Consider the following 23,474-nt stretch of genomic DNA (forward strand, 5'->3'; position numbering starts at 1 on the left):
TTCTAAATAGTTGAAAAAAGTCAAAAGAAGAATATTTCGCAAGATGCGAAAATCCCTAGGCAGTGATAATTTCTCTGTCCACAGTTTCTTTTACCACGTCTACTCCAGGGGCCTCTCTTGAACTCATATCTGTGGCACCTTCTCAAAGTAGGCTGCCATATTCCCCACAGTAGTGAATTTAGATGGTAACCAATTTAAGACTGCCTTCTTACGTCTTCCCCATCAAGGCCACACTCATTTTTTTTCCCTCGTGGTAAGCTGCCAATTACAGTTCTTTTGCCCAAGATTCCTTCTATGGTCCTGCTCCCTGCTCTCTGCCCCAGGATCATTGTAGAATAGGACTTTCCCCCACAAAGGACTTTTTTTTTTTTTTTACTACTCCTTTTTTTTTTAAACAGCTTTGAGATATAGTTCACATACCGTACAATTCATCCACTTAAAGTGTACAATTCGGTGGTTTTTAGCATGTTCACAGAGTTATGCAGCCATCATCACAGTCATTTTAGAACATTTCATCACCCCAAGAAGAGACCTTGTACCCGTTAGCCCTCACTCCCCACCTCCCTCCCTCCCACCCAGGGCCCCGACAACCGCGGATCTGCTTTCTCTCTCTATGGGTCTGCCTGTTCTGGACATTTCCTATAAATTGAGTCATACGATATGTGATCTTTTGTGAGTGGCTTCTCTCACTTACTGTGTTTTCAAGATTCATCCATGTCGTAGCATGCATTAGTATCTCGTTCTTTTTCTGTTGCTGAATGATGTTCCATTGTATGGATATGCCATATTTTATTTGTCCACTTATCAGCTGATGGACATTTGGGTTGTTTGCCGTTTTTGGCTATAGAGGGTTTTTAGAAATTATTAATAATAGACTTTATTTTTTGGAATAGTTTTAGGTTTACAGAAAAATTGAACAAACAGTACAGAAAGTTTCGTATAAACTCCCCTTTCCTACCCTGTTCAGAGTTTTACATGTTACTGACATCTTAAATTAGTGTGGTACATTTGTTACAATTAACGAACCAATATTGATACATTAGTATTAATTAAAGCCCATCCTTTATTCTAATTTCTTTAGCTTTTACCTGATGTCCTTTTTCTGCTCCAGGACCCCGTCCAGGGTGGGATACCACATTACATTTAGTTGTCGTGTCTTCCTAGGCTCTTCTTGTCTGTGACAGTTTCTCAGACTGTTTTTGATGACCTGGACGATTTTGAGGAGTACTTGACAGGCATATTGTAGGAGGCCCCTCTATTGGAATTTATCTGATATTTTTCTGGTGGGTAGACTGGGTTTATGGGTTTGGGGAGAAAGGAAGACCTCAGAGATGAAGTGCCATTTTCATCACATCATATGAAGGGTCCACACCATCTCCATGGTTGATGACTGTTGATGTGGACCTTGATCACCTGGCTGAGGTAGTGTTTGTCAGGTTTCTCCACTGAAAAGTTATTTTTCCCCCTCGTTTCCTACTGTACTCTTTGAAAGGAAGGCACTTTGAAAGGAAGGCCGCCCAGACTTAAGCAGTGGGGAACTCTGCTCCCTGACCCTTTTGTTTTTGACGGTAACGTAGTACTTTCTGTGCTTTTCTGAGGGTGTTTACCACCCAGTAACTTGGGACTAACATGCAAGCAAAGGGTAAAATTTAAACGTCGTGTCCCTAATGGGTTCACAGATGTGGTCCCTGGATGATGCTGGCCTCGTCACTAAGTTATCTTGAGGACCAGCTCCGCTCAGTCCCTCTGTTTCTGGCAACTGTTACCTGCCCACCAAATTTCTTAAGACTCGTTGTCTAAGATTAGAAAGTTAGGTTTTCTTTCCCATTTTCACCCTGTGCACATTCTTTTATTGGAAGAAACAAAAAAGGAAAACCACTGGCAAGAAGGCGGAGAAGCACGAGGAGCATCCACTGGGAGAGTCAGGTTTAAAATGTGGCTGCATGCTCTCCAGTTTTAGTCTCTGTTTCAGTCTTATAAAAGTATGAACATTTGTACTGGTGATTTTGAATTTTATTTTATAGCAATTGTCCGAAATCCAGAAGTCCAATATGCAGATCAAGTCTAACATAGGCACGTTAAAAGATGCACATGAGTTTAAAGAGGAGCGTCCTCAGTATCCCCAGGATTTCCAGAATGTGATGCAACTTCTTGATAGTCAGGTATGTAAAAGTGGGCAATAACTGCAGTAGATGCCTAGTTTGTCTTAGTGAAGTAATTTACAGCAAGCATCATTTGCAGAAAAAGTGTTTGTCTCTTTCAGTGACCATGAAGGTGACTAATTCTGTTTTTCTTATCTCCTAATACATGTATAATTCATAATGGGTGTTCATTAGATGCTTGTTGATTGACTAATCGATGTGAATACAGAACAGTTGGCAAAATTGTTTCATTTTTTTCCTAATATCTGTTCAAATGGGTTAGTATTACCTTAGTATTTATTTTTCATATTTCAGATGTAGATCCCACTTTCAAAAGGCATAGAAAGGCATATAGAAGCACTAACTTTTTTTAGAGCTTAAATACGCAGCTGTATTGGCGAACTGATGATCTTTTATAATTATCAAGCATAATTACAATCATTTGTAGGGGAACCACTGTAATTAGCTCAGTCTTCATCCTTGCTATTTTAGTTACGCTAGTTTAGGGGAACATTTTTTTTTTCCAGGAAACAATAGAGATTAAAGCTTAGGAATGCAGGATTTAGGAAAAAGCAGTTGTATATCATTAAAAAAATAAATGTGGGGGCCGGCCCGGTGGCACAGCGGTTAAGTTCACATGTTCCGCTTTGGCGGCCCGGCATTTGCTGGTTCAGATCCCTGGTGCAGACATGGCACTGCTTGGCAAGCCAGGCTGTGGTAGGCGTCCCACGTATAAAGTAGAGGAAGATGGGCACAGATGGTAGCTTAGGGCCAGTCTTCCTCAGCAGAAAGAGGAGGATTGACAGCAGATGTTAGCTCAGGGTTAATCTTCCTCAAAAAAAAAAAAGAGAAAAAATAAAAAAGTAAATCTGTTTTGAAATAGGGACTCCTCCCACTGCTTCTTGCTTTGCTGCTCAGGTCTTGACTCCCCCCAAACCTACCTTCCGCATTGCAACCAGGCTGACCACGTCACTTTCCTGTCTAAAATCCTTCAATGGCTCCCCGTTTTTCACAGAACAAAGTCTAGAACCCTTAACGAGCATTCAGAGTCCCTGAGGATCTGGACCCTATTTCATCTCCCGCCTTTCTTTGCTTTACCGCGACTCTCCCAGTAGCACCAAACAGTTCATGGTTCCCAGAACATGGCATCTGTTTTCTACTTTTGTTCTTTCTACTTTCTTTATCACGCACCTCCCAGTTTTCAGGACCTGTCACTTATTCAGCTGGGATGGCACTTCTTCTGGAGAGTTCTCCTGGACCTCAGGGTTCTTGGATTTCTGTAGTCCCACAAGCAGGACCTGATCACATACACATTATGTGGAATTCTCTCCTGTTATGTCCACTTTCCTTCTGTACAGGGCAGGGCTTGTCTCTTAGTCCTTTCCTAGCCTACCAGGCTGCCAAGCAATGTGCCTGGTATGTGGTAGGGGACCAGGAATTGTGTCCTGACCTGAACTGTTGACAGTTGCTCCCAGCAGGCTGGTCTTCCATGGACCGAAGGGCCCAGTTATAAAATCCTGAGGTCTCACCTAAATTTCTTCTGTTTCCCTCCTGTGAGCTGTGCCGTCAGTTCAGAACCCATGGACTCAGAAACCTTGGGGTTTCCTTGCAGCTTCTTAGGTTGGCAAGTTGGCACCGATTTTTGAAAATAACGTTTTATTGGAAACACAGCCACGCCCATTCATTTAGGGATTACCTATGGCTGTTCTCCTACTACCAGTGGTAGCGACCGAGTCATCTGGCCCCGGGAGCCTAAAATATTTACTATCAGCCCCTTAACAGAAAATGCTTGCTGACCCTGCCTTAGAGTAGAAGATTAAAACCGGGTGCAAATGGGTTTAAACATTTTAGAATATATATATTCTAAAAGATGCCTGCTAAAATTTCACCAAATAGACAATTGGGGTTCATAGGTACCCAATAAAAAGGAAGCTTCCCTTTTGAGTAGATGTAAATTTCATTATTACAGTTTCACATAAATTCCTCTTGTTTTGCTGTTTCCTAGGAAAGCAAGTGGACAGCTCGGGTTCAAGCTCTTCATCAAGAACACAAGAAAGAGAAGGGTCGGGTAAGATAAGAAACTGGTGGCCTATTAGTGGCTCATTTTTGAAAAGAATGTTTGCTTTTTGATCACAATAAAGGTAGTATTTGTCCACTTAATAAAATTTGTGGAGAAATGTGCAACAAAAATTAAAATCACAGTTCCAATACCAAAGGTAACCACCGCTCCAACTTTGTTACAATTTCTTTCAGTCTTTTTTCTATGCTGTAAATATTACATTATGTTTAGAAATCTGTGTTTAGAAATTCATACCATATAGTCTTACAAATTTTGAATTATGCTTTCTATCTATAATTTTATATACTTTTCACTTGGTATATCATAAAAATTTTCCTATGTGTTAAAATATTCTTCAAAATCATGATTTTTTAAATTAATTTATTTTTTAAAATTTTATTTATATATTTATTTTTGGATGTACATCATAATACATTTCAAATTCTGTGTACATTACATCATGTTCACCACCCGAAAACTAATTATAGTCCATCCCCTCACATGTGAGCCTAATCACCCCTTTTACCACCCCCCCCATTCCCCTATGGTAACCACCAATCCAATCTCCAATGCTATGTGTTTGTTTGTCGTTGTTTTTATCTTCTACTTATGAGTGAGATCATACGGTATTTGACTTTCTCCCTCTGACTTATTTCACTCGGCATAATACCCTCAAGGTCCATCCATGTTGTCACAAATGGCTGGATTTCATCATTTCTTATGGCTAATATTCCATCGTGTATAAATACCACATCTTCTTTATCCATTTGTCCCTTGATGGGCACCTAGGTTGCTTCCAAGTCTTGGCTGTTGTGTATAATGCTGCAATGAACATAGGGGTGCATGTATCTTTATGCCTTTGTGTTTTCAAGTTCTTTGGATAAATGCCCAGCAGTGGGATAGCTGGATCGTATGGTAGATCTATCCTTAATTTTCTGAGGATACTCCATACTGCTTTCCATAGTGGCTGCACCAGTTTGCACTCCCACCAGCAGTGAACAAGGGTTCCCTTCTCTCCACATCCTCCCCAACATTTGTTGTTTCCTGTCTTGTTAATTATAGCCATTCTGACCAGAGTGAGGTGATACCTCATTGTAGTTTTGGTTTGCATTTCCCTAATAGCTAATGATGTTGAGCATCTTTTCGTATGCCTGTTGGCCATCCGTATATCTTCTTTGGAAAAATCTCTGTTCAGATCTTTTGCCCATTTTCTAATTGGATTGTTGGTCTTTTTGTTGTTGAGCTGTATGAGTTCTTTGTATATTTTGGATATTAACCCCTTATCTGATATGTGGTTTGCAAATATCTTCTCCCAATTGTTAGGTTGTCTTTTCGTTTTGTTGATGGTTTCTTTTGCTGTGCAGAAGCTTTTTAGTTTGATGTAGTCCATTTGTCCATTTTGTCTTTTGTTTCCCTTGCCTGGTCAGACATGGGACTTGAAAATATGCTGCTCAGACCGATGTCAAAGAGCGTACTGCCTGTGTTTTCTTCTAGAAGTTTCATGGTTTCGGTTCTTACATTCAAGTCTTTAATCCATTTTGAGTTGATTTTTGTGCATGGTATAAGGGAATGGTCTACTTTCGTTCTTTTGCATGTGGCTGTCCAGTTTTCCCAATACCAATTATTGAAGAGACTCTCCTTTCTCCATCGTATGCTCTTGGCTCCCTTGTTGAATATTAGCTGTCCATAAACTTGTGGGTTTACTTCTGGGCTCTCGATTCTGTTCCATTCATCTGTGTGTCTGTTTTTGTGCCAGTATCATGCTGTTTTGGTTACTATGGCTTTGTAGTATATTTTGAAATCAGGGAGTGTGATACCTCCAGCTTTGTTCTTTTTTCTTAGGAAGCCTTTAGCTATTCAGGGTCTTTTGTTGTTCCATATAAATTTTAGGAACCTTTGTTCTATTTCTGTGAAAAGTGTTGTTGGAACTTTGATAGGGATTGCATTGAATCTATAGATTACTTTAGGAAGTGTGGACATTTTAACTATGTTAATTCTTCCAATCCAAGAGCATGGAATATCTTTCCATTTCTTTGTGTCTTCTTCGATTTCTTTCAACAATGTTTTATAGTTTTCAGTGTACAGATCTTTCACCTCTTTGGTAAAGTGTGTTCCTAGGTATTTTATTCTTTTTGTTGCAATTGTAAATGGCCACACGATGATCTTATCTATAGATGTATCATAAGTTATTCAATCATCTCTCCACTGTTGAATACATATTTCTAAATTTTTCACATGGAGTGGCAATCTAAATAATTTTTAAATAAAGGCAAGGATTGTTCACATTAAAATCATTTTAATGAAAACAAAATTTAATTATAACACTGATTCCCTTTAAGCTGAGTACATCAGAAACTTAAGTGTTAAAGTGATTTTACGCTGATGCAAAACATCTAAGGTAGATTTGAGATCTTTTTCTCTAGGAAAAATTCTGTTTGTTTTTTTACTCTCAGTTGTATGTGTTTTGTAGCCCTTTGTGTATCCTTGTGTCTTAGTGTGTTCCTGCTGCTGTAACAAAATACCATAGACCAGGTGGCTTATGAAGAACAGAAATGTGTTTCTCATAGTTCTGGTGCTCTAGGGACTAAACAGGGAGAGTTTGTTAAAGTGGAGTGGTGGCTCTATGTAGGGATAATGCCCATGTTTATTTCTCCAGCCTAAACCACGCTCCTGAGCTCCAGAGGACAGAGCCAGCTTTGTACTTGACATCTCCACTGGCTTCTTATGTGTAGCATGTCTAAAAGAAGTTCTTGGGTTTGTTCCTAGATGTGTATTTCTTTTGGTTAATGGCATCCGAGTGCACTGAGATGCACGCCTTCGTTCCCCTCTCTCTCCCTCAGTCCCCAGTTCAGGCTCTTCGTAGGTGCTGCCGTGTTTGTTATATCCACGTGCTTCTGTACATTTCCATTGCTTCCATCCTCCACCAAACCCCTACCATGTCTACAGGGCCCCATAACTGGTCTCTCAATTCCAACCTTCCCCCTTCCTAATCTGCTCTCTGCGGAGCAGACAAAATAATCTGGCTGCTGGCCACCACTGCAGCCGCGTCCTGATCCTCTCTCTCTGAACCTACTCTGTCTAGCTACAGTGGCTCTCTGGTAATTTATAGAACATGTGGCCTTCTTCCCTTTTTACACATGGGTTTAGCTGCTGGGAGGTCCTTCCACTTGCTCGTCACGTGGCTGGCTTCTTTCTCTCTTATTTGGTTTTCTCTGCTATATAGCAAAGTACTGCAAATTTATTATCTTACAGTTTCCGAGGGGTAGGTGTCCAGGCACAGCTTGGCAGGTCATCTGCTCAGGGTCTCATTAGCTGCATTCAAGGTGTCAGCCAGTCTCTACTGTCATCTGGGGCTCAGGGTCCTCCCAAGCTCGTTTAGGTTACTGGCAGTACAGTCACGCACCACTTGACAATGGGGCTAAGTTCTGAGAAATGTATCATTAGGCAATTTTGTCGTTGTGTGAACATCACAGAGTGTGCTTACTCAAACCTAGATGGTACAGCCTACTACGTACCTAGGTTCTATGGTAGTAATCTCATGGGACCACCATCTTACATGTGGTCCATCGTTGACTGAATTGTTGTGTGGCTCATGACTGTACGCAGTTCCTTATGGAGACCCTCATCTCCTCGGGGCTGCTCCTTCCTGTAGGCGGTTCACAACCTGGCTGCTGACTTCAAGGCTGGTGGGAGAGCTCCCTCCTGCTTTGATCCTTCCCCTTCAAGAAAGGCCTAGAACTTCTTTTAAAGGGCTCACCTTAATAAGAGAGGCTCATGCATGGTAATCTCCCTTTTCATGAACTCAGAGTCAGTGGATTAGGGACTTTCATTGCATCTGTAAAGTCCCTTCACCTTTGCCGTATTCTGTTGGTTAGAAGCACCTCATAGATTCCACCCAACCTGTGTCTCAGTCTGCTCGGGCTGCTATAACAAAATGCCGCAGAGGGGGTGGCTGAAACGACAGACATTTGTTTCTCACTGTTCTCGAGGCTGGGAAGTTCCACAGTCTGGGTGCTGGCCAATTCAGTTCCTGGTGTGAGCCCTCTTGCACATGGGTGCCTTCTCACTGTGTCCTCACATGGCTAGGAGAGAGTGAAAGAGAGAGGAAGCTCTGGTTTCTTCTTATAAGGGCACCAGTTCCATCCTGAGGAGCCTACTTCCATGACTTCATCTCAATCTAATCACCTCCCAAAGGCCCCATCTCCTAACAGCATCATATTAGGGATTAGGGCTTCAACCTGTGGGTTTAGGGGGAAAAAAAAAATTAAGTCCATAACCCCAAGGGGAAGGGATTATAAGGGCATGTACTTTAGGGGGTGCAAACTTGAGGGCCTTTTTAGAGTTCTGCCTACCAAACCCTCCTCGGCCTTGGTTTACAAGTCACCTGAGACCACTCCATCTAAGAAGATGGTCCCCTCCCTGTGTTATTTTCGTCATTTCACTAGGGTAACTCTGATCACTATTTTAAATAGTTCATCTGCTGATTTGTTTATTTGTTTGTTATCTGTCTCTCCAACCAGATCACTAGTCCTTTGAGGAAGGGACTCTACCTATTTAGTTCTCCACTGTATTCCCAACATCCAATAATGTGCCTACATTGTGGTTGGCACTCATTAAGTATTTGCTGAATGAATGTGAAAGGTCACGAGCCGGCCAACAAAGGGGATCATTCAGCCTTGTTTTTATGGTTGGAGAAATGCTCTCATAGGGTTCAGAAGAGCAGGGTATGAGCACGAGGACGGTATTTGAACCCAGGCCCTCTCAACCATTGGGCCGCGCTGTCTCCCTCACTGCCCTGCTCAGCTGTCAGGCTTTAGGCACTTAGCCAGCTGGGGAGGAGACTAGGCAGTGACAACTTAGACTGGCTGCTTTTCTGTAAGAACACTCTATCTTTCCTTTGAGATGCTCTAGGTAGTAGTTCCTAACTAGGGACACACTTCAGATTGACCTGAGGCTCTTTTCCAGATTCTGGTTCTGTAGGTAAGTCTGGGACATGCATATTTTTGGGGAAAAAAAACCTAGAGAATTCTGTTTGGGATCCATAGTTTGAACCACTGCCCTTAGATAATTTGAAGTTCCTACTCCTATTGTTCAAAGCATCTTATAGCCTTGGTATTTAGGGACAGATTCAGGCTTCCTTATTAATAGGGGGTGATTTTTAACCCTTGCTCCTTTAAAGCCCCTTGTGTTCCAGGCAGTTGGGAAAATGTCAGTGGCTTTCCAGCTGCTGTAGAAGGCAAGGTGCAGAGTGTCACGCTTGGCCACTGCAAGTGGTGAGAGAAAGACCGACTGTTGGTGGTTCGGAGGAAGGAGGAGAGGCCTTTCCCGGTTCTCAGTGAGCTGCCTCACCCCTGGCATTGGGATTCTGGAGGTTTTGTCCCGCCACTAGGCTATGCTGCTCCCTCATCTATGGGTCTTACTTGTTCAGAAGCTGCTTGCTTCTTCCTTCATTTCTCTTAAACCCTAACAGAGGGGTGAATTCAACCAGGTTTAGTAATCTCTACCTGAGACCTAACTATTAATTATTCCACATGATTGGTGCCTACTGTTCCTACAATGCACATATTGTATTTCTCTGTTTAAGGGAAGTTGCATTTGCCAACTTTTTATTGCTTTACCTAGCTTCTTGGCAGTCTTTTTTTTTTTTTTTTTAAATAACATTGGTAGGAGTTCAAAGGGAGTCAGAGATAAACGATGGCATGCCCTTTTGACCCAATGGAAGACTCTTTAGAGCTTGGGAGGTTGTAGAATGGTCACATAATGAAAGGAAAGGAGGAAGGGGTGATGTCGACTGGTAGAGAAAAAAGCATAGAAGTTGAAATGGTAGAAGGTTGTAAGAAATGGACTCAAGGGGTACAAACCTTTGAAATAATTTCTGGCTATCCCTTGCTTATACCCTTAGATCCTCTCTCAATGAAGTCATTTCTGTGTCTTTCTGGTCTGTTCTCAATGTCAATGTCAAAATAATGCTATCCGTTAGTTTTTCCTATGTCCCCTTTCTTCCTGGGCCCCAGAATGATCCTAACGTTGATCCTCAACCTCCACGCAGAATCATGGACATCTTTCCTGGCCTTTCCTTCTGTTTTCTGGCTCAGCGTTTCCCACACTGCTTTTGGGGCATTCTTTCAGTGGTCTGTAAAAATGTGGGGAAAGTTTTTGACCATGTCCTTCTTGGCGGAGAGCCTTAATATCCACTAGGATGTGAAAGGTTCTTTTTAGTCCTCACTCAGGAACTCTTTTCAAGTTGCTTCAACCCAGTGTTTATCCAGCCTCATCTGAGCACAGAGCACTTCAGAGGGGGCACCCTGCAGCATATTGGTGGACAGCATTGACTTGTTGTTGTTGTTTGTTTTTTAATATAATTAGACTATTTTTTAGAGCAGTTTTAGGTTCCACAGCAACATTGAGCATAAGGTAGAGAGAGTTCCCAAATACCCCCTTCCCCCTCCCCTATGCACAGCCTCCCCCACTGTCAACATCCCACACCAGAGAGGTACATTTGTTACAGTATGTGAACTTAGATTATCACGCAAAGTCCAAAGTTTACTTTAGGGTTTGCTCTTGGTGTTGGACATTCTGTCACTTTGGACAAATGTGTAATAACATGTATCCACCATTGTAGCATCATACAGAATAGTTTTGCTGCCCTAAAAATTCTCCGTGCTCCGCCTGTTCATCCGTCCCTCCACGCTAACCTCTAATCTTTTTCTTGCCTCCTTAGTTTTGCCTTTTCCAGAATGTCGTATAGTTGAAATCATACAGAGTATAGCCTTTCAGATTGGTTTCTTTCACTTAGCGATTTACACTGAAGTTTCCTCCAAGTATTTTCGTGGCTTGACAGCTCATTTCTTTTCAGTGCTGAATGATATTCCATTGTCTGGATGTACCAGGTTATTTATACATTCACCTACTGAAGGGCATCTTGGTTGCTTCTAAGCTTTGGTAATTAGAAATAAAGCTGCTATAAACATCCATGTGCAGGTTTTTGTGTAAACATAACTTTTCAGCTCATTTGGGTAAATACCAAGGAGTTCAGTTGCTGTATTGAATGGTAAGAGTCTGTTTAGTTTTTTAAGAAATTGCCAAACTTCCAAGGTGGTGTCCAAGTCTTGCAAGGTGGCTGCACCGTTTTGCGTTCCCACCAGCAGTGTTTCACAGTTCCTGTTGCCGCACATCCTGATCAGCATTTTGTGTTGTCCATGTCCCAGGTTTTAGCCATTCTAATAGGTACATTGCTATTACTTATTGATTTGGTGATTTATTTCTTTAAGTCCTGGGGGCCACTTGATTGTTTGCAAGTATTATTTATTAATATCTTTCATGACATAGACACTAAATTTGAGTGTTGACTTTGGAGCCAGACATGAAAGTTTGAGTCTAGGCTCTTCCCCTCCAACTATCTGAGTTTGGGCAAGCTCCTCTACCCCTCTAGACTTGACTTTGCTCATCTGTACTATGGGGTCAAAACATGGATCCTTAAGATTGTGGTGTAGATTCAACAAGATTCAACAAGGCTTAATACAGCCTCTAGCACGTGGTGAGTATTTGTTAAAAAAACCCGCACGTTAGAAAATACTGCTCTGGATGCTGTGTGTATCCTCCCAGGCGGTTACTCCCCCCTTTATTTGATCTGTGTATCCCTGTCTCCATTTCCAGGTCACAGGCTTGCCATGTCCTTAGCTCCAGTTGCCAAGGGTTTTTTTACTCTTTTTAAGAAACTATTGAAATTGCTTTAAGAATCTTTCTCTGAATTATTGAAAACAAATTCTTGAATTCTTTTTGTCCAGTATATGATCTTCCCTGGCATTGAGTCTCTACGATGAATCTCTCTGTGAATCCTTGGATCTCTCTGTCCTCTGTGTCTCTCCCTCCCTTCATCCGTTCCTTCCTCCCTTCCTCTCCTCCTCCTTCCCTCGTCTTCTCTACCCCCCCGCCCCACACCTTCCTTTTCTTGGTAAATGTTTATTGAGAACCTGCTAAGGACCAGAGATTGTGCTAGTTGCGGGACATATAAAAATAATTAAGATGGGCTCTCTGGCCCAGGGAGAGCACATTCAAGCCGGATGGCACATGTGGACGCGTGAGGACAGGACTGCACGGGGTCGGAGCCTCAATCCTCGATCATTGCTCATCCCTGTGTTACTTCATGTAATGTGCTCCAGTTCACTCAGCTGTTCACGTTACCAGTGTTGTCTGACTTGCATCATGAGCTCCCTGTGGAGAGAGATGAAGCCCTTGTACAGCCAGGGCCTCGGTACACAGTGATCAAAGATTTATTCAATGACTTGTGCACAAATAAGGGCAGCAAAGAAGGCAGGGCATGTGTACACAAACCGCAGAATGAAGACATTTTACATGCAGTTTGCAGACAGGTGCCTTTCTTGATTTTTTCCCAGCTCCTGTCACATATAGAGAAACTTCGAACCTCAATGATAGATGATCTAAATAAGAGTAATGTTTTCTACAAGAAAAGGATAGAAGAGCTGGGGCAGAGACTCCAGGAGCAGAATGAGCTGATTATCACTCAGAGACAACAGGTATGTCTGGGTGTCTATTGGCACTGTGCTTCTTTAAGCACTACAGTTTGTCTAAGAACATGTGTTTTTATTTTAGACCATTTTTAAGTCGAATAAGATAAAGAAGATGGAATATTTTTTCCTCTGTGGTTGTTTATAAAAGTAAATCCAATAAAATAGATTTTTTAAAAACATTTTAAAATACTGTAAACAGATTTATTAAATTAGAATTAAGAATAAATTTGAAGGCAGATAAGCATTTCTTTTGGTGATTACTTTAAGAAGCAACCAAATGTTGCTTTTATAAAACTTGTGCCTCCTTGTCTTTAAAGTCCATACGTCCTGTGTCTTTGGAGGATTTAGTATAAAGGTTAATTTACTGAGTACCATATCTGTCCATTATCCAGTATGTCCCTGTCTAGTTTTAAATGTGTATCGCTAGACGACTGTTTTTCTTTGCAGATTAAAGAGTTTACCAGTAAACCGTTAAACAGTGTCAGTGAACCCAAAGGTAAGTGGACCAGGGTCCCAGAGCTAGAGGCAAGGTGGGCCTCCCTAACCGTGGGCTGGACATCAGAAGAATGTGAGGCCCCAGTGGTTTACAGTGCTTAAGATGGCATTCCTCTGGTTATTTCTCCCATCTCCAGCACTTCGTAGCATTGTGACTTTCTGCCTCAGTTTCCTTGGTTCCGAAGTTGGAATATTAATAGTAACTTCATCATAGGCTTGTTATGAGGATTACATGAGAGAACATGTGAAAAGTGCACCTGTTGAATACTCATAATTGTTAGCTATTGTTAATGACTTTAACCTCTTAATTATTCTAAAGTACTGTAGAGGCTTGCTGCATTATTCTCAGTTGTGTTTGTTTAGGATTAAAGATTTGTTCTAAGCATAGTGGGGGTATATACAACCTACTGACTGTAGCAGAGCCACCTATCTCTGGATCATTCAAGAGCTAGTCTAGACAGATGACTGGGAGCCAGAAGTTGAGGGTCTCACAGTAAAGCAGAGAACTTGCCTTCTGCTGAGTGATCCCGGTCTTGGTTCCTGCACGTCTCAGGTTGTTAAGGAATCTTTGTCTACTTGAGGGAAGCCAACTGGGGATTGGTGATGGGTGTATGAGCTGGGTTTCCTCCCAGTTTCTGGGAGCCAGGGGAGATAGACTGACGTATCGTTTTCCTCTTGTTTTGAGGTAAAGCTTTGGGAAGGGCCATGGTTCCCCATAACTTCTCTTTGAATATTGAGAGTTCACATAGTGAGGAATGAATATCTGTATAATTATTTAGATACCACAAATATTTGACTGAAAAGTAATTTTAGGAAAAAGTTAGCTTTGAAAGGATTTGTATTAAGCATCTTACTCTATTGGGCGAGTTGTTTTATGTTGGTAACTTTTCGTTTATTGTCTTCTAGGAGGGAAAAGATTAGGATTAGCGTTGCCAGAATATAACCCGTAGCTTGTGATTTTTGTTATTAATTTATTTTTTTGTTATTTCAGGGAATCCTTTAACCTGGCAAACTTTTGAATCTAAGCCAACAGTCCCAGCTGTACCTAGTAAGTTTCTGTAATAGGCTCAGGATTCTAAAGACATTTTTTAAGTGCTAAACCAATATGTAACTTCTACTTATTACTCTTAGGGACTTTTCTTTGGAAATCAGTGTGTTTGGAGATTACATAGTGATCTTTTTGTTGCCTGGCCGTTACTTAGTTCTAAAACCCAAGATTGTAAATATCCAAGTGATTTTGTGGTGATTTCGGTTAGCCATACCTATTCTTTTGCAGTTTGCCTAATAAAGGGATGACTAAAAATTCTTTGGCATTGCTCCAGTTTGTACTTTTTGGTTTCCCGAGGTAGTAACACTGTGTGACGATGTGACTCTGTATGATGGCCGCCACATTGGGCCCCTGTGAGACTCAGCGCTGCCGGCTTTGAGCTAATGTTCCATCAATCACTCACTTGAGGTCAGCTCAGCACAGCTATCTCCCCGAGCTGTCAGAATCTGCTGTATTCCAAAAAGACATAATATGTACAGTTTAGAAATGGACACATTGTTTCCTTAATACTGGTTGAAATATTTTTGTTTTCATTCAGGAAAAGTAAGGGAGAGGAAGAGAAGTGTGGGAGGAGGAAGTAAGGGAACAGGTGATTGTGGGCAAGAGAGGACGTGCCTGTGCACAGGGATCTGACCACTGAGGGGCCTGGACTGAGGCTGAGCATTGAGTGACAACACCTTTCCCATGGGCCCAGGACTGTGTACTCATGAAAGGACGTTGACGAGCGTGTTTGGGAATTTGGCACAATTGACTGGAAAATGCTAATGGTTTTAACTGCTCAGATGCTTCTTGAGGCCTCTTGATGTTGCTTCTGGAAGCTGAACAGGTTGAGAGGTGCTGAGGAGGGGAGGGGAGTTTAAGCGCCAAGAGTAGGGCTGAGGGGAGAGTAGAAGCTGGACTTAAATCTTATGAAATAAAGAAAAAAAACCACATTTCAGAGAAATGTGGAAAGGTTAAAAGGCATTAAATTATTATTGTTTATACTTGGCTCAACATTGGAACAGTATTGTGTTCCAATAAAACTTTATTTACAGAAACAGGCGGTGGGCTGGTAAGTCCCATGGGCTATAGTTTGCCACACAGTGATCTAGATTATGCAAATTGAAAAGAGGTTTGAAGGCCATTATTTCCAGAATTGTTAGCAATTTACCCATAGTTAGGAGTTGAACACTTTCACCAGTGGCCATTGAAAAGACAAAAAATGTATGCCTATGGACGTAGCTAAGGGCTGTGGCCTGTTTTTTAGAGTAGGGTTACAATTAAATATATATCTTAATAAACTAAAGGAAGAGTAAACTAGTAGACAAATAGTCTAGAGAGAACCTCAAGTAAGAATTGTCACATCTTGGAAGGGAAGCTATGTAATCTAATTTTCTGAAGATATTTTGAAGTAGAGAGCATTTAGTCTTAGGTGAATCCATACTCCTCTCTAGAGGCTACGGCTGAATTAGTGCCTTCTGACAGTATCTTCCAGCACAGTGATTGGGGTATTTTTTCAGTTGGTTTATTGTACATGAATATTCATAGCAGTTTTATTCATAATAGCCAAAAAATGGAAACAACCCAAATGTCCATCAACTAATGAATAGGTAAATAAAATGTGGTCTCTCTGTCCATACAATGGAATGTTATCTGGCCATAAAAATACATGCTCATGCTGACACATGCTACAATGTGGATGAACCTTGAAAATATGATGCTGAGTGAAAGAAGCCAGTTACAAAGGACCACATGTTGTATGATTCCATTTATATGAAAGGTCCAGAATAGGCAAATCCATAGAGAGAGAAAGTAGATCAGTGGTTACCTAGGGCTGGCAGGGAGGGAGGAATGGGGTAAAGGGTACAGGTATTGTTGAGGGAGTACGTGTGATGAAAATGTTCTAAAATTAGATAGTGGCTTTGGTTGATACTGTGAATATAAAAACTACTAAATTGTATATTTTAAAATAGTAAATTTATTTCAATAAAGGTGTTATAAAAAATTGGTTTAGCTTAGTTGGTATAATATGTTTGTCATTTGATACATTGGTCCCTTACTGTCTGTATATATCTTGACTAATTTGAGAGGATTTGGTTATCATCATATCCAGATACCCTTTACTTACAGAACACTGAGCTTTTTCTTTTTATGCTGTTTCAGTGAATGCCCCAGCCCCACAGACTTTGGATGCTAAATCAAGTCTAACCATGGCACATGGTAAGTTTCAGCAAAGTCCCAGCGTTTTATGCGCAGTTTCCACCCTGAGTTAGATAACTTATTAACTGAAAGCATTTGTGTGGCGGTAATTATGCAAAACAGAACACATTTTAGTGACTGCAAAGCAGTCAATAAAACTGCAATTTTCATATGTGCTATTATCGTAAACTGAACATACCTACCAAAGTCATAAGGTAAAAAATGTATATGTTGCTGGGCTCACAAGTAGAGATTTTAACTTTGAGTGGTACTTTGATTACTTATGATTTTTGGTGGGAAGTAGTAGGTATTGGGTAAGAGGGTGACATTCTACTAGACCAGCCAGCCAGCACATGCCACAGGGCAAATGTGCTTGTTTTTATAACTTTCAATGTGGCAGCAAGTCACATTTTTTAAACAGTTTCAGTGATTGGTTGGGAAAATCTAGAAAAGACATGTGATGGAAACCAAAGGAAAAAAGTAGGAACCACTGGATGAAATCGCTGCCAGGATTCAGCAGTTGGGCCAGGCCACACGGTGACCATTGTTATTAACATGACCCAGGAGATACGCTGAGTCTTTGTAGCCATATTCTATTTTTATACTGTTAAGGTGCTTACGGTGTTTGTAGTATGTTATTTAATACGTTGTTTTCCTATGGTCTGCTGTATATTAAGCAAATTAAGATCGGAGGGGGACTGTCTTTTTCCTGTCTTACCTACAAATGCTTCTGGAATCTAATTACTTTATTCCAGTTTTCTTCTTAGACTTTTAATTAGAATTAAATCCATGGTCAGTCGAGTCGGACTTTGTGTCTTCATAAATATTGTGGTTTGTATGTCATGGCCTTTCGTAATTATCCTTTTTACTCACTGACTGACCTGTGAAGTGTTTATTCCCCTTATTTTTTTCCTAAGATCATTTCCGGTGGATCGATTCCCTTGAGTGTATGCTCACAATATGAAATGTATAAATTCTCCACATACTGGATGTTATTATTTACAAGTGTTTGGGACCTGCAGGTTTTCTTCCTTTGGACCAGTAACAGATAAAATGTGTGTTGGACCTATGTAATTTTCTTTAATATTGTATATACAAGAAAATTATTTCTGGCAGTTATTCTCTATTCGTATTATTTATGTCAGGTCTAAAATCTCTCTGTTGCCTCCCTTTTTAGTGCTGATTTTTATCACTCGTGGCCAGCCACTTCTCTTGTACTTCCACAGTGTGTTTTTAGTTTCTTTTTCCTTTTTTGTCTACTTTGTTATCATTAGCCTTCTACGTGACATTATACAAGGTCCACATTTTCTTTGTTTTATGTTTTGGTGTCTGATAAAGAACTCATAGACTAGGTTTGTTTAGCTCTCTGGGCTTAATTCAAGGGCCCTGACAAATCCGCCTGTTCTAAAGCACTGTGTTCCATGTGGATCCTGCCCTGATTGGACCAAAGCCACATGAATCAGCCATACTCCCTTGCTGGCGTCTGCTAAGATTGAAACACTGGTTTTAAATGCCAGCCAGACCTGGCACGGGGCCTGTAGCCCTTGGATTGGGATCAAAGCTGATTGGGGAGCATCTCAATGAGCAGGAGCAAGGAGGAGGCTTGGCTGAGGCCCATTGACCTGCCTCAGCCATGGCAGTGTCCCCCACTGTCGGGGAGGCAGGGGCAGTTAGTCATGTATTGCGTAACATTAATTAGCTCGATTACCTCTCTACCTTTCCTTTTGTTCCATCTCAAAGTTTGACGAGGTTCTTTACCATGAACAATGTCATGATTACCCACCATCTTAGGCTGGGTTCCCTGGGAAACAGACTCTGAGGCAGAGACTTGCAGGTGGAAGGTTTTTTGGGCAGTGCCCTCAGACAAACCTGTGAGAGAAGCAGGATTGGACGGAAGGGGACATTGAACCTAGGTGCATCTGCCTGGAGGTCTCAGCAGAACTTACGAGGAGCTAACTCATTTTGGAATTTTCCTGGCTTGAGGCAATCAGTTATCACATGTGGGTTGTGCTGGGTTTAGTGGAGAGTATAGGCTCCCTTCAGCTGAGACAAAGCAAAAAGTAGAAGCAAAAGAGAGTGGGAAAGCACTAGATGTGAATTAATGGTGTGGATGAATTATTTGGCTAAGCATAGAGTATGCAGAAGAGATCTGAGGGAATAAGGTTGGTTGAGACTGTTCCTGGCCGCCACTGCGTGCCAGACAATATCTGTTCAGGGCCATTCTTTTGGCACTGTGTAGCTGCTGAATGTTTTTGAGGTTGGGCATGGTAGGATTGGAGAGCTAGGCCTCGAGAAGCTTAGCCTGACCAGAGTGTGTTCAAAAAATCAGAGCTGGGGAGACCAGTTGGGGATGGTAGTAATAGTCTGTGAGATTCCTTACCGAGGAAGAGGAAGTGGACATAACAGCTGTTCAGTGGAATTAGTGGAAAGGCTGAGCAATTGATTGGGGGCAAGGGCAAGAGAAGGGTCAGAACATGATGAGCTCAGATACTGGGTGGATGGTGGTGCCATTTAGAGAAGTCTGGAAGACAAACCCAGCAAGTAAGGAGGCTTCATGATTTTGTGTCCAAGAGCCTGGACTTTGGAAGCAGACAGTCAGGATTCACGGTTGACTCATGAAACCGTAGGCTTAGGTTTCCTTGCCTGCCAAATGGGGAAAATAGTAATGGCCACCTCAGTGGGCTGTGCTAGGGATCAAATGAGGCAGGGGCTTTGGAGCAGGAGCCACTGAGCAAGCACTGGCTGAATGTTAGCTTCTAGGGTAGGCATGATGAAGTCCAACAAAATCAGCCAGTGGAAGAAACAGCTGGGTAGAGATCTGGGAGTTTTAATTCTGGAGGCAATGGTAGGAAACTGATGTAAGGATTTTTCTGGAAGCCTCCAGCAAATTCACAGGAGAAACCAAGCCTCTGAGAGTTTCAGCTCTCACCCTGAGATCTCGGCTCAGACAGGACGTGGGACATTTGGAGGCTGGAGCTGTGGCTTATAAAGCATAAGAATGGCAGGCCCTTCCCTCCCCTCTTGGGACATCAGCCTGCAAGTTTGGGGAGCTGGGGTCTGGTGGACCTCACTTGCTCAGCCTTTATTGTAGGAGCCCAGGTTCAGGGATCTGCCCCTCCCCCAGAACCCTGGCCTCTGCACCACAGCAGGAAACGTCAGGATTTTGAGTCTATCCTGACTCAAGAGAAATAAGTCATAGGACTATCCCTGTAATATAATGATAATAAGTATGCATATGAGGATTTTGTGAGATTTCATAGAACTTTTCCTCATAACTTTATTTTTGTCATTTTCTTAAAGTACAATAGAATATAAACCATGTGACTTTTAAAGAACCAAAATTAGCTATCCTCCTAAAAATCTCTATTTTCAGCAGTTCAAATGTAAAATAGTCTATCTGTGTAACTTTATTTTTTAATTTTTTATTGAGATATAATTGAGATCTAATATTATATTAGTTTTAAGTGTACAATCTAATGATTTGGTACTTGTATATATTGCAAAATGCTCGCCTTAACAAGTCTCGTTAACATCCATCACCACACAGTTAGAATTTTTTTTTCTTTATTTGTGTAACTTTAAAATCTTGATGCTGACTAACAAATTTGAAAGCACATTTTTGGTGTTCAGCATTTGTGGTACATGGAATTAAATGCTCCTTTGTGGGGCCATGTTCATGTTTCAAAATTAAAGTGAACTCCTATTTACTGATAGACTATATTCCAAAAGTTCACTCGAAAGTAGTTTAAAATGCATTTCTCCCATACAGTAAATGTAAGATATGTTGAGTAGGTTGCTGAACACGCTATAAAAGACTGTTTATGTATACGTAAATATAATATAAATATTTGTTTGTATACATTTGTGTGTGTGTGTATATATTTGTATATGCCTAAAGTAGAATACCAGAAATACCCTTTAATAAATTAAAAGCCAGGCCTTCAAAGTAGGAGGCATTATATCTGAGATAATACCTGCAAAGCACTTAGATCTGTGCCTAACAGCCTGGTGAGCACTGAGTAATGTTGGCCATTACTACCCTTGCCAGTCACCCACCCTGGGGTCTGGTGGTAGACTGAAATGACCTCTGCCTTGTGGGTGCAGGTGGGCAGCTCTCTGGGGAGGCGCCCCGTGTCAGTCTCCAAGCTGAAGATGAGCGAACCACGCCCCTCCTGAGCTGGACTTCTGGTTGCATTTCATTCCATGTCTAATGCCTGACTGCCGTGGTTAGACCTTCCGCCCAAACTGGATCTTCCCCATGAAGGAGCTTTCCCTCTGTCAGTAGGATGGGGTTTGGCTTTATCCATGCTGCCTGGGCGTTTCCTTGTGCCTGCATAGTAACAGATCCCTGGGAAATCACCCTCGTCTGCCCTGGCTGTTCTGCAGTAGGATTGGAAAAAGCCCGTCTTCCTCTGTCATCTGTCCGCAGCCTTGCCCTGGTGGCTCTCTGGGAGCAGAACTCGGCCTTGAAACATGGTTTAGGGACATGGAGGTGTGTAATAATGGGTCTTAGTCCTGCTGCTGACCCTCGACCACCTGTCTTTGCCCTTTCACCGTCCTGGTCCCACCACTTGAAGACCCTGGGGCTACTGAGAAGTAGGAATCCCAGGGCCCTTGGGAAGCTGTTATGTTTTTATTTTTGGGAATTGAAACATTTTCAATAATTTTCTATTTAGCCACCTGATCAAAATATTTTATAAGGGAAATATTTTTAGGGAGAGGTGAAGATCTTTTGCAGTTGTGTCCTTGTTCCTTAAAAGAATTGTCTGTGTTGATGAGTGAGAAACTTTAACTTAATTATTTAAAAATATAACTGCCTGAGAGCGGAATTAGTGGAAAATACATAAAAAGTGAAGATACCATGAAAGAGCAACGGGCTTTAACAGACTGCCTCAATATTTTTTCTCCAGTAAATTCTTGCTGTTTTAGGCATGATTAAAATGCTGTGGAACTATATCTTTCAAAATTGTTGGGAAAGAAACTAATTTTACTTTGCTGTTGTCCTATTTGTACTGTTTTTCTTTTTCCTCATTAATAGAACAGGCATTCTCATCGCACATACTGGAACCAATAGAAGAACTTTCAGAGGAAGAAAAAGGTAACAAAGGGCTTGATCAAGGTTTATACCTGCAGAGAGTAAAACCAAGCCTCGAAAATCCAATCCAGTAGTTTTTTATCATACAGTATCAAACTTAGGGAAGACATTTAGGTTTGGATTACATTTTCAATCTGTATGTAGCATTCTGCCCTCTTGTTCCCCTAATATGCTGTTACATTTTTCCCTTCTTCTTCTTTTTTTTGGTGAGGAATTTTGGCCCTGAGCTAACATCTGTTGCCAACCTTCCTCTTTTTACTTGAGGAAGATTGTCCCTGAGCTGATATCCATGCTGGTCTTCCTCTTGTTGTATGTGGGATACCATCACAGCATGGCCTGATGAGCAGTGCGTAGGTCTGTGCCTGGGATCCGAACCCACAAACGGCAGGCTGCTGAAGCGGAGCATGTGACTTAACCACTACGCCAGTGGGCCAGCCCCTTTACTCTATTCTTCTAGCATTTGAATAAGAAATTTCCTGTGTCTGGGAATTAAAAAAAATTTAAGTCTTTATGTCAATGTAGATATTTTCTGATCAGATGACAAGTTGATACACGTATGTTGTGCCAGTTGATACAAAAATATTCGAGTCACAGTTGCTATTTCTCATACCCTGAATCTGTGAAATGAATGGGTGAAGTGCCCATTTGAAAAATTATTTTTAATAGCAAGGAAAACATAATATTTGAGCTCTGAATGTGGAATATTTATGTGCAGAATAATATCTTTGTGGTGGAAGTTGGGAGTTGTTACAAGTTTGGGGAGATAATTAAAATTATTACTCCTTACTCATTTTATTTAGCAGTTCAAAAAGTTATTTTCTATCAATTAATTTTTTTAGTTTATGAAAATCTTTTTACATTAAACAGAATATTTTCTAATGCTAGACTTGTAGATCCTAAAACAATTATATGTGAATTGGTTTATCATAATTTTCCCCTTAGTTATAATAATGCTTTACCAGATATCACTTCTTTAGGAGAAAGCAAATTGTTAATATTTAAATGGGCTCTGGTTTTGTCATTTTTCTTAGGAAGAGAAGTAAAATTATATATTCTAATATATTAATTCTTAATATTTGTTATAACTTCTGTGTTCTCTGGATATTTTCCAAAATTTTTTTTTTACAAGGCTACAAACTGAGAAGTGACTAAATCAGGCATATCCATAATATCTTCATGATATGTGTTTTCATTTTTCTTTTAAGTACCTTGCTTTCTCTCTTTTACATATCATTTCCTGATGTTGGGAACACAAAATATCTTATTATCTGAAGGATCTATGAAATGAGTCAGGAGGGTCATAGAAAGGGTCCAGAATTGTGAGAAACTGGAGCCTCAGCTCATGTAGTTCATGCTCGTTTGAAAAACATGTCAGCTGGCTCCAAGAGGAATCCCTATTTGTCCACCATCACCACTTTGGTTCCAGGTTCCACCCACTGCATATTCTGCCTATGTTTCTTTTAGAGTTCTTCTACCCAGACATTGTAAGGTGTAAGTTTGGGATTGTTGACAGCAAACACCATCATTGGTTGTTGCCACATTTGGGGAACCAGACTAGGAAAGAAAATAATCTTAGACGCAGCTCTAGTGGGAGATAGGAGAGTGCTGAGGACCACCGAAAACGCCCAAGTCCAAGGGCGCTGGTAGAGAAATCAGGGACCTCTAGTGCCTCCGTGGAGCCAGCATGCTGGCAGTAGATTAATTGCCATCAATAAATTCTTCAGCTTGTGCTAACATTTTGCAGATAATGCCTGTGCAACTAAATTTTGGCAGTGGTTTGCAAAACACTATGGCTGTTACCCACAAATAAGTCTTACATGACCATTTCTGCATCCTTACTTTTTGACAGTTGTGTAGAGGCGTGCTTGATCTTGCTGTTCTCTAGGATGTTAGAATGTGAGGGCCAAGAGGGGTCTTAGAGGCCATT

The 23,474-nt window shown here is 41.2% G+C and overlaps 1 protein-coding gene across 2 annotated transcripts in view; it reads left to right on the plus strand.

Moving 5' to 3' along the window:
- Positions 1–23,474, plus strand: part of DZIP1 (DAZ interacting zinc finger protein 1) — a 56,159-nt gene that overhangs the window by 17,912 nt on the left and 14,773 nt on the right. Inside the window, exons 9-15 of one of the 2 annotated variants that reach the window (XM_046664838.1) lie at positions 2,025–2,162; positions 4,147–4,209; positions 12,597–12,737; positions 13,179–13,227; positions 14,218–14,274; positions 16,417–16,473; positions 21,491–21,550. In XM_046664838.1, coding sequence (XP_046520794.1) covers positions 2,025–2,162; positions 4,147–4,209; positions 12,597–12,737; positions 13,179–13,227; positions 14,218–14,274; positions 16,417–16,473; positions 21,491–21,550 — 565 coding nt within the window. The remainder of the gene's footprint in view (positions 1–2,024; positions 2,163–4,146; positions 4,210–12,596; positions 12,738–13,178; positions 13,228–14,217; positions 14,275–16,416; positions 16,474–21,490; positions 21,551–23,474) is intronic. The other variant, XM_046664839.1, reaches the window with a different exon arrangement.

The sequence above is a fragment of the Equus quagga genome, chromosome 6 (assembly GCF_021613505.1).
Source record: "Equus quagga isolate Etosha38 chromosome 6, UCLA_HA_Equagga_1.0, whole genome shotgun sequence".
NCBI classification, from domain to species: Eukaryota; Metazoa; Chordata; class Mammalia; order Perissodactyla; family Equidae; genus Equus; species Equus quagga.